This window comes from Fukomys damarensis, unplaced genomic scaffold, assembly GCF_012274545.1.
Source record: "Fukomys damarensis isolate Sample0158 unplaced genomic scaffold, DMR_v1.0_HiC HiC_scaffold_39, whole genome shotgun sequence".
In the NCBI taxonomy this organism is placed as follows: domain Eukaryota; kingdom Metazoa; phylum Chordata; class Mammalia; order Rodentia; family Bathyergidae; genus Fukomys; species Fukomys damarensis.
This window is the reverse complement of record NW_022900951.1, coordinates 76,151-87,778: the sequence shown is the minus strand read 5'-3', so window position 1 is coordinate 87,778 and position 11,628 is coordinate 76,151. Positions and strand designations below refer to the sequence as shown.

The 11,628-nt window shown below is 41.0% G+C and overlaps 1 protein-coding gene and 1 pseudogene across 2 annotated transcripts; both read right to left on the bottom strand.

Annotated features, from left to right (window-relative positions):
• Positions 1-2,003: 2,003 nt before the first annotated feature.
• Positions 2,004-11,510, bottom strand: LOC104859218 (zinc finger protein 709). 2 transcript variants are annotated; one of them, XM_010619744.3, is made up of 5 exons: positions 11,233-11,510; positions 7,365-7,491; positions 7,126-7,183; positions 5,127-5,200; positions 2,004-5,042 (listed from the first exon to the last, which is right to left on the bottom strand). In XM_010619744.3, exons 1-5 carry the CDS (start codon positions 11,272-11,274, stop codon positions 3,088-3,090), a joined length of 2,256 nt encoding a protein of 751 aa, XP_010618046.1. In that variant the 5' UTR covers positions 11,275-11,510; the 3' UTR covers positions 2,004-3,087. The 2 variants fall into 2 exon arrangements, with proteins under 2 accessions (XP_010618046.1, XP_010618044.1); XM_010619742.3 differs by having other exon boundaries at positions 2,004-5,200.
• Positions 10,264-10,383, bottom strand: LOC117284806 (annotated as a pseudogene).
• Positions 11,511-11,628: the final 118 nt, after the last annotated feature.

Genomic DNA, 11,628 nt, shown 5'->3' with positions numbered 1-11,628 from the left:
GATAAGGTGCTTAGGTAGGGTGGTATTAATCATGCAGTTTATCTATGCTTTAAGTGGGTAGGATTACAGAGAAAGCAGTAGTATCATCTAGACTTTTTGATACTAAGATGGTGGTAGATGTGCTCAGGATAAAATGTCATCTTTTCCCATTTCGTCTGGCTGGAACAGCAGTGTGCACTGTGCAATGTCTGATACAAATGAGAAATTAGCTGCATGTTCCAGCATGTGAAAACTAATACTATATTCTGCAATGTAGTATATTTCATGAAGTACAGGATACATTTAATATTTCATTATAAAATAGACATACATTTGCCAGGCATGGTAGTACATGCCTGAAATCCCAGAACTCAGGAGTCTGAGGTGGGAGTATTGTCAGGCGTTTGAGGACAGACTGGGCTACATAGTGAATTCAATGCCAGGATGAACTACATGGTGAGATTCTGTCTAAAAAGAAATGAAAGAATGGATAAATAAAATGGACAGTTTTTGTACCAGGGATCAAACTTGGGCCCCTGCACTTGCAAGGCAGGCGGTGAAACCACTGAGCTAAATCCCTGGCTCTGAACATAGTTTTTGATAACACCATCTGCTTTATGGCAAATTTAATTTTCTAAGCATAATGAACTCAGGTTAGGAGGTGTGGGAGTTCAAGCCTGGCTGGGCCAGGTGCGCCACACTCCTGTCTTCTGAGCAAACTTGAAGATCTCTCTGAGGCTGAGCTAACTCGCCTGTGTAGACCCTGGGTCTAACAGGCTGTACCTCCACCTTAGTCCGTGACTCCTTCACCTCGCCTAAGAAGAGTCATCCCACCATGTGTCTAGCCAATAAGATATCGCCCAATGTTCTCCACTACCGCATAACCTATAAGAAAGTGCCACGTAATTAAATGCCCCTCCCATGCTCCTCCCTCATGGTTGTCCACACCTAAGCTATATAAGTCTGTGCATTTCCTAAGAAAAACAGAAGCGTTCCAGAAACCTCCCAAGATTGTGCCTGGTAATTCTGCGCCTTACCCTCCCAGTCCGAGCTCCCAAACTGAACTCCACCGACCAAAGAGCAGATGACATAAGGAGGCATACTGTTCACAGTGTTAGGACTACTGTCACATATACTTTGACCTTGCATTATTAGAATGCAACCCCATAATAAATTAAGGAGCTACTGAACTAAGGACAAAACAATTCAGAATATTTTACAAAGCGCTGCAGAATTAGGAAAGAAGGCAAATAAGTCAAGGATGCTAGGTGGTCTAACTCTGACAGCTTGTGTACATCTTATGTGTTGGAAGTGATATTTCCTTCAATAGCCAGACCGTGGTACTGAGGATGACAAAAATCACTATAGATTATCTCCACAGTTGATAAAACAATACAAACGAATCACAGAAATTATTTTTAACTGAATTTTCTCACATTAAAAATAATACTGATTTCCAAAGCACAAATGTTATTCACAGCATCAAAAAATAGAATAAAGGACTCTTTAGTTATAAAGAACAGAAATTAATTTTGTAAAAAACAAACAAACAAGACTTCAACCCTGTTACAAATTCCTGTGAGAGGAACCAGGGATTTAGCTCAGTGGAACTGTGCCTGCCCTGTAAGCACAAGATCCTGAGTTCCTTTCCTGGTAAAAAAAAAAAAAAGAATAAAGAAAAAAAGAAGAAACAAGTTGATTGACTTGTGCATCTAACAGTGAAAAATAAAGGAAAACAAATATCTAATTTGAGACAATATTAAACTCCTATGCTATTGCTTAAAAGAATGTAAAAAATTATGTGAGCACACTTATAAATCAATTTAAAATTATTTAATCCAGGGATCTACTTTAAGACTGAATTTACAATATTCATGCTTTAGAACATCTCCTCTGGTGGTGTTTTCTTTTTTTTTTTTTTTTTTTTTTTTTTTTTTTTTGGTTTTTTGAGACAGGGTCTCACTATGCAGTTGAGACTGACCTGAACTCACTATGTATCCCAGGCTGGTCTCGAACTCACAGTGATCCTCCTGTCACAGCCTCCTGAGTGGTGTGATTATAGGCATGCACCACCATGTCTGGCTTGATAGTGTTCTCTGGAGCAATAATTGACATCTCATTTTTTCTTTTTGGTACCAGGGATCGAATTTGGAACCTTGTGCTTATGAGGCAGGCAGCAGCACTTCTGAGCTAAATTCTCAGCACTGACATCTCAGCTTTAATTGTCTAACATTTATAGTTTTACACTACATGAGAAGTGATCAAGATTTTGAAGATGAGTTATAACAGAACTTCTTACATTCAAAGGGATTTGATACATTATTCACTCTTACGTGCAGGACATCTGAACCTGTGTACATTCCTTAATGTTTTTGCACAATGCTGTATTTGCAATATTAAACCAAAATGACTCTAGGTTTTTTCATGATATACACTGACATGAACTTCTCCACTGTGTAATGCTATTTCATGACAAGTCATGTAAAAATGAACTTTTCATGTTCTGTATTTGTATTGCTGCTATGAATTTGTACAAGTTATGGGAAGCACATTAATACTTTTTTACATTATTTACAGTGTTTCTCTTCAGTGGGAGTTCTTTCATGTATTTCAAATATATCTATATAAATATAATCTATGTATCTTCCCTTTTGTGTGACTTCTTTTTTTTTTTCTGGTTCTGGGGATCGAACTCAAGTCTGTACCTGCGAGGCAGGTGGCAGAACCACTGAGCTAAATCCTCAGCTCCTCTTTCATGCGTTTGAATTGAGAAAATACTTTCTCATATTGTTCACTTATGTGCAGACTCTCTTCACTATGAATTCTTTCACATATGTAATAATACCTGTGAGAACTGAAAGGTTTATTTTTTTTCCTCATTGAGTTTACTGGTACATTTTAGGTATACAGGGAAGTTACATTCATCATTGGGATCTTGTACCTTTACATGACAGGTCTTGGTGAAAGAGGTTTTATACTGTACAAGAAAGAGCTTCTCTCCAGGCTGACTGCTGTTGGCATGACTGTGTAGGTTGTTAATTTTCTTACTTATTTTCTAATGTGTTCAAGGCCTTCTGCAGTATTACACAAATAATAATGCTCCCAAGTCTAATTCACTTCATGTATGACAGTACATGTATGTAGTGAATGTATTTTCATATGGCTTAGAGTAGTTCTAGAGTGTGTTGCTTCATGTAGTTGACCATGATAGTATGTCCTGAAGGCTTTCCCACACAGCTTACATGCATGGGTTTTCTCCACATTATGGTTTCTTTCATGCCTTTGACAAACACCACTTGTGCTAAAAGCTTTCCCACATTGCTTACATACATATGGTTTTTCCCCAGTATGATTTCTTTCATGCCTTTGACAACTACCACGTGTGCTAAAAGCTTTCCCACATTGTTTACATGCATAGGGTTTTTCCCCAGTGTGAGTTCTTTCATGTATTTGACAACTACCATGTGTGCTGAATGCTTTCCCACATTGCTTACATACATAGGGTTTCTCCCCAGTGTGACTTCTTTCATGCCTCTGACAACTACCATGTGTGCTGAAAGCTTTCCCACACTGCTTACATACATAGGGCTTCTCCCCAGTGTGACTTCTTTCATGTATTTGACAATCCTTATTTCTGCTGAAAGCTTTCCCACATTGCTTACATATATGGGGTTTCTCTCCAGTGTGAATTCTTTCATGTATCTCACAGTAACTTTGTGTGGTGAAAGCTTTCCCACATTGCGTACACATATAAGATTTCTGCCCAGTGTGAATTCTTTCATGTATCTCACAATAACTTTGTGTGCTGAAAGCTTTCCCACATTGTGAACATACATAGGGCTTCTCCCCAGTGTGAGTCCTTTCATGTATTTCACAATAACTTTGTGTAGTGAAAGCTTTCCCACACTGTGTACACACATAGGGCTTCTCCCCAGTGTGAGTTCGTTCATGTTTTTGACAATGACTTTGCGTTGTGAAAGCTTTCCCACATTGTTTACATACATAGGGTTTTTCCCCAGTGTGAGTTCGTTCATGTGTTTGACAATGACTTTGTATAATGAAAGCTTTCCCACACTGTTTACACACAAAGGGTTTCTCCCCAGTGTGACTTCTCTCATGCCTGTGACAACTACCATGTGTGCTGAAAGCTTTCTCACATTGCTTACATACATAGGGCTTCTCCCCAGTGTGACTTCGTTCATGTGTTTGACAATGACTGTGTGTGCTGAAAGCTTTCCCACAGTGCTTACATATGTAGGGTTTCTCTCCAGTGTGGATCCTTTCATGTCTTTGACAATCCTTGTTTGTGCTAAAAGCTTTCCCACATAGCTTACATACATGGGGTTTCTCCCCAGTGTGAGTTCTTTCATGTATTTGACAATAACTTTGTGTGCTGAAAGCTTTCCCACACTGCTTACATTCATAGGGTTTCTCCCCAGTGTGAGTCCTTTCATGTATTTGACAACTATATTGTCTGCTGAAAGCTTTCCCACATTGCTGACATACATAGAGTTTCTCCCCAGTGTGCCTCCTTTCATGAATTTGGCAATTATATTTTGTGCCAAAAGCTTTCCCACATTGCTTACACATATAGGGTTTCTCCCCAATGTGAGTGCTGTCATAATTACCAAATGAACTGTTGTTAGTGGCTTTTCCATAGTGTTTACCTAAATAGGGTTTTTCTCCAGTGTGAGCTTTTGCATGTTTCCAAATACCATGGTGAGAATCAAAACCTTTTCCACGTGGTATACAACTGTATGTATTCATTTCACTGTGACATTTCCTCCCAGTATGACCACCGCTGGGTGTACTGTAGGATTTTACATCTTGCTTGCATACAAATGGCTTTTCTTCAACAGTACATTCTTCAGTACTATCAGAGTAGGGTTTTTCACATGGCATATATTCATGGGGTTTCTCCAGAGGACTTGTCTTTGCACATTTTTGAAAGGACTGGAGTTTTGTGCAAGTTGTCCCATGCTTGTTACAGTTACACAGCTTCTCTTCAAATCCCTGCTGCTCATGCGATTTGAGTTCAGTGTTAGCCATCACGGGCCCATCTGCTGACAAATGACCAAGGAGGGGCCTTCTAGAGGAAAGGCTTTCACCTGATTGTATACAAACCTGTTTCATGTGTGAATTAGTACCTGAAGTCCAAACAACCATTTCTCCACTGTCATACCATAATTTATACTGACAGGATTTCTCTCCCTCTTCACTTCTGTAAAGGGAAAAGTAACAAAACAACCAACAATATTTAAAAGTGTCTTTCAGTTATTATGATTTACCATGAGGAGTTCTGTTTTGAGTCCCCTAGGAATATTTAATCATGAACTTATTATACACTATGGATGATGGCTTGGAAACACTTTTACAACAGTAGGATTCATCTGAGAATTTGAACTTGACACATCTATAATGCCTAATAATGCTTTCACTCTGAGGAACTGTAATACATCTTGATGAGACATATTCCATATATCCATGCCTTTGGATGCCCTTTCCTCCCTGACTCCCCTCCACTGAGTGCTTCACCCTCTCCAAAATGTCTGCCCCTCTCTTTTCTACCATCTCTCCTTTGTTTTTCTCCTTAATCCATGTTTCTGGATTCTCATGCAAAATATAATTTGTGATATTGAAATTTCTGTATCTAATTTATTTAATCTAACATTATGGGCTCTAGGTCCACCCATGCTTTGGCAAATGACATCACTTCATTCTTTTTGTGGATGAATACTATTCCATTATGTGTAAATACCATGCTTTTCAGTGCTTGAAATTGAACCCAGAGTTTTAGCATTGAGATATACTCCCAGGCTTATTTTTTTTATTTCAAAACAGTCTCACCAATCATTAAGCTGCCCAGGGTGTGCACGAATATATGATCTTCCTGCCTCAGCACCCCAGAGTGTTAAGATTCCAAGCAGGCCCCTTGATGCCCACACTATCCCATATTTCCTTAATCAAATCATCTGTGAATCAGCACTTAGGGTTTTCCAGAGCTTATTTTTTTTTTTTTTGTACCGGGGATCGAACTTGGGTCCTTGTGCTTGTGGCACAAACAGGCACAGGTTGGCAGGCGGCAGAACCACTGAGCTAAATCCCCGGCCCCAGAGCTTAGCTTTTAAATCTACTATAAATCTGTTTATACAACAGTGTAATATGATTACTTTAATTATATATGTAGTAAAACTATAGCTGGATAAAATGCAATTTCTACTTTTACTTTTCTGTGGAATCTCTATACACATTTCCACAGATATTATTCCACATTAAGAGTTCCACCAAGAATATGAGGATGTGCCTTTGAATATTCTGGAATACGAATGGACTGTTTGCTTTGGAGAACTGCTTGAAAATAACTATGTTCAGAACAAGTGACATTCATTTGCATTTTGAATACATACTCAACATTAACAATTTTTTAAAATACTAAATGTATACATCACATTTTTTTGCGGGGGGGGTACTGGGGATTGAACTCTGGTCCTTGTGCTTGGAGGTAGGCAGTGGAACCACTGAGCTAAATCACCGGCCCCTACATCACATTTAATTACACAGTATTACAGAATTACTTATATAATTTGTTTGCTATGAAAGCGATTTAAAAATACACATTTAGCCGGGGATTTAGCTCAGCAGTTCGGTGGGCTGCCTTGTAAGCGCAAGGACCCAAGTTCAATCCCCTGTACCAAAAAAAACAAAAACAAAAACAAAACCCCCCAAAACCAAACCAAACCGAAACAAAAAAACACAAAACAAAAACACATCTATATATAATTAGATATCTCCTGTACTCAATGCTTTAATACAATTTCAATCAACATTTATAATTTTAAAATAATTTGTTTATTCTTTTACAGTGGATCAAAGATGTAACTTTGGCGTAATACCAGTACCACCTGCATTTCAGATAGCAGAATATTTCAAATACTCAATTGTCAGATTAGAGATATTCAATGTGTGTAAGTTCCTGGAGAAATTTTGTTAAGATTAAAGAAAACTGAACATGACTTTATTTGTACAGTTTGCTTGCTTTTTCTTGTTTTGCTTTCTTTCTCTTTCTTTATCCAGTACTGGGGATTGCACTTGCTTGTTTTAATATTCTGACAGATGAGGGACATTCTTCTCATGAGTGCAAATTACCTTAGACTTTTCCTGCAAGTGTTGTACTCATCTTCAATTTGCTCATCTGAGGTTCTTCCTAAAGTGCAGAAACAGAAATATAACGACTTACTGCATTATATGAAAATCAGTACATTTCACTGATTCACGGTACAAGGTGACCACGCTTACACCTCCATCTTCCAACTAAAGAAACTGCACTGGTGAGCACCAGCCAACGCTCTCTGATTTCATATGTGAGGAAACAATATCTTCCTTACCTATGGCAGCCAGGTTCCTAAAGGTTTCCCACATCACATCTCTGTAGAGCTTCTTTTGGGATGGATCCAGCAAAGCCCATTCCTCCCTGCTGAAGTTCACAGCCACATCCTCGAAGGTCAGTGCCTCCTAAATCATCAGACATGTGTTTCCAGGAAGCATGAGATTCACAACATGGAGCATCTCATTTCTATGCATAAAAGTTTTTCCCAGGATTACTTTATGTCTCGGTCATCACTCATTCCCAGGAAATAAAAAATATATGCAATACCAGGAAATTTGAATTGGAAACTTCCACACATGCATCTTAGCCATTCTCCCAGGGTAAAATTGCTTATTTTCCACCGGATGAATTCTGAAAAGTACCACAACTCACTCATTCGTTGAATGCTGAACTGTGTGTTTTCCAAATTTCACTTCAAAATTTAAATGTGCAGCCTAGAATTTAGCTCAGTGGAACCCATGCCTGCCTCGCAAGCACAAGGTCCTGAGTTTGATCCCCAGTACCTAAAAAACCCCAACAACAAAATTCAAATGTGTGTTTTTTTGCTGAACATTAAGAAATTCTCCAACAGTGGGCCCAAAGTTCAATACCCACACTACCCACAGTTACTACAATTCTGTTACATTCAGAATCTAGTTCTAATACACAACCACAAAATCAGATTCCAAAAATAATTATCTGCAAGTGGCATATTATAAAAGTCCATAGATATTTACACTCTTTGGGAAATTATAATAGTTTTAAGTTCGCTGTCCCAGGCTCTAGGGAGAATTATCATTTTAAAAAAAATTAGCATACATACACACCACTAGTCTGAAATTTACAAAAAGGTACATAGAGGTGAAACAATCTAAAGATTGATCTTACACTGGGTACTGTACATCCTCTAAGGACACAAATTACAATATTTTGGACATAAAAAGAAATAGATGTTTAATTTAACCCAAAATTATTATCTCGTAAATAGAATTGTTCACTGTCCACATAGCTTTGTTGGGCTTTGTTGTGCAAACCTGTAACCACACCATTCTCATAGCCTGAGGCAGCAGCATTAAATTCAATCCCCAGCTTATTCATCACAGAGACTATCAGAATTAAATAATAATATTAAAATTAAGAAATGTATGTAGCTCAGGGCAAATGCCCTGAATTCAATCTGCATCAAAAGTTCTCCCCAGCCTGGGCGACTAAGGAAGACATGGTGTGAAAATTAAAAAAGAAAAGTGCAGGGCTGGGGATTTAGCTCAGCGGTTCAGTGGCCTGCCTCGCAAGCGCAAGGACCTGAGTTCGATCCCCTGTACCACACACACACACACACACACCCAAAAAGTAACCCAAAAAAGAAAAGTGTGTGTGTGCATGCATGCATGCGTGTGTGCGTGTGTGTGTCTTACAGCAAATTCCTATGTTCAGTCCACATAAAAAAAAAATCAAACATCCATTACAATCTTTGTGTCTACGAGAAACTTCTCATTTTACTTCAATGATGATGTTCACGCTATTATTAACCCTATAAGACTAGTTTCCTAATTTCCAATTTTACCTCACAAATGATTAGGTGAACAATCAATAACAGCAGAAGACATATTTCTTTAGGGCGGTGACCTCTGATAACTCTCAGGCCAAGATAGAACACAATCCTTCAATTGTTGTCCCACTAAGAGCAATCTGACCTCTTCCCATATATGCCTGTAGACCCTGAGATTTACCTCTCCCTTGGTGCTTGTTTTTTTTGGGGGGGGGGTGGTTCCAGGCATTGAAATTAGGATCTTGCTTGCAAGGCAGATGCAGTGGCACTGAGCTAAGTCCCTGGCTCCTTGGTGCTTGTTTTATACAAAGCGCATCTCAATCAGCATTTCAATTTTAAGCCAGGTGAGGTGATGCATGCCTGTCATCTCAGCAGTGGGGAGGCGGCTCAGGCTGGAGAATTCCTGCAAGATGGAGGCCAGGTTGGCCTACAAAGTAAGTTCAAAGCCAGCCTGAACTACATAGGGAGACCTTGTCTCACAAAACCAAAAAAACTTTTTTTCAATTTTAATCAATGTCTAAAAACAATGCAAGGACTATAGCAAATATTTCAGAGATGACACCCCTTTCCTTTTTCATCACTGCCAATATTACAAGTCCATGTCCACATGGATTCCCCACTTCAATGTGTTTCTTAGTTTGGGTTTAACAGGGAGCTGTCTCAGAAATTTGTCCTTAGCAAGAACCATTTACCCCCAACTTGGTGTTGGGCATGAATTCTGTTGTGCTGCAAACAAGAAGGAGAATAAACTTTCAAGTTTCTCATGTTGAACTTTACTTCTGCTGAAGGTACACAGCCAGAAAAAGGAAAGTGCTGAGCGGGCCACCTTTTATCCCTGATGCACAGGGTCATCACTGTGCTGCTTTTTGGTGGGTGCGTGGCCTCACAATCTAACCTGATTGGCTATAGTTGAATGAGGTCTTGGTTGGTAGGCAGAGTAAATTCTGTGATTCGGAAAGTCCTTTGTTAGCAAGTTTTATGACAGGTGGACAGGCAGGTAGCCCTGTGTCTCAAGTTTTCAAATGGTGAAACAAGCACATGTACATTTTACAAAAATAGGTATTCTTTGGGCCAGGGATGTAGCTCAGTGGCACAGCACCTGCCTGGCAAAGGAGAGGTCCTGAATTCAATCCCGATACGGGGTGGGGTGGGGGGGTAATTCTTATAAAATGGATTTAAATTATTTTTTTGACATAGAAGACTACCTCTTTCCACACTGATAATACATTAACATCCCCAGCACATTTCTCAGCATTCTAAACTCTCTGAAGGGCCTCGTTTAATTAGTCTGATTGTAAATAATAGTTTATTTAGCTACCTTCTGAATAAGGCACCTAGCTAGGGAAAATGGCCCAAGATAGAATTGGGTTGTAAGCTACAGTGGTAAGAATGAAAATAAGAATACATAGAGTACTACAGAGTTTTCACTTAGAAATAATCACGCCGCGGATAAACCTCATTGGCTACGATACTGCCACTGCGCAAAGCCAGACCACTATAGATAGAAGACCAAGAATGACCTTCCTGGGGAAACATGGAACGCAGCGTTCTGTACTACAAGGTGCAGCCACTCCCCACCAAGCTCCCGAGTTTCCAGGAACTTCAAGGGCAAAATCACTAGTTTTTCTCTAAAATCCCTGTTTCCTTTAAACATTCAACAGTAAGAAAATGGGTTTGAAACCTCAATGGGCATTTTAAATAACACGGAATCACCTGCGATAGGCGGCCATTAAATAATCGAGAAATCACTATACACTGGAATGAGCTCTGGATTGAGCAGGCACAGGGCCACCCATCACAATGCTGCCAAGAAATCAGCGAGCTATTCTTATTTCCAAGAAAGACCCTTCTAATGCAGGGCCATCTGAGACCTATCGGCAGGGTTAGATAAGGGACTGGGCCCTTTAAGAAGCAGAAGAGACAAGGCCTCTTTGTCACAGCAAACAGCCTGACAGCCTGTAGTTTCACACTTGTGTCCGTGAAAGCCACAGACTGCTCGTAGGTCACTCCTCCAAAAGGAGTTGTTAAACTACTTGCTGAAAACTTTCTAAGCCCACCACGGCTGCACCCAACTCCAACCCACACTAGGGCAAAGGGCTCCCCAAAGCCCTCGCCGTCCTAGACTCGTGCACGTGAGGCCGTGCTGGGGCCACAGCAGACGTCATCCAGGGCTGGCAGTGTCACAATAGGGACAGGATGCAGAGGACCCGGAACTAACTCTGACCCAGTCAAGGGAAAAAGTGACAAAAGCACCAAAATCCAGCAGGGCCCCAGGGTCCGGAGCTAAGCAGGAGCTGCACCTCCCTGCAGCCGGCTCCGGCCGCGTCCTTCACCTCACCTGACTCCGCCCCGGCCCGCCTCGGCCCCACAACTTCACCATCGCGCGGGTCCCGGTCTCCGAGTCCTCCGAGTGCTGCCGGCGGCCGGCAGAAGTCACAGAAAGCTGAGCTGGCGGGGGACTCTCAGCGCCATACTGGGGACGCGCGCTTGGGCGCTATGACACCGGAAGTCCGCTCCCGTCGGGCTCACCCGATTGGACGGCTCGTACAGCCGCCTCCTCGTCACCGATTGGCTCCTGCACCGGGGCCCTCCCCTCCGCCCAGGTAGAGGAGAGAAGGGAGCTCCTGCCCGGGTGAGTGGAGCTCCCGGGATAGACTGGGACCCAGGGTCTCCCGGGACGGGACTCTCGCCTCAGCTCCCTCCCGAGAAGTGCGTTTCAGCCGTTTCCTCCTGG

Coding starts and splice junctions, on each gene's coding strand:
- LOC104859218 (XM_010619742.3), bottom strand. CDS start 11,274: ATGGTGAAGTTGTGGGGCCGAGGCGGGCCGGGGCGGAGTCAG. Junction 7,184..7,364: donor TAGGAACCTGGCTGCCATAG/GTAAGGAAGATA, acceptor TCTGCACTTTAG/GAAGAACCTCAGATGAGCAA. Junction 5,201..7,125: donor ACTTGCAGGAAAAGTCTAAG/GTAATTTGCACT, acceptor TTCCCTTTACAG/AAGTGAAGAGGGAGAGAAAT.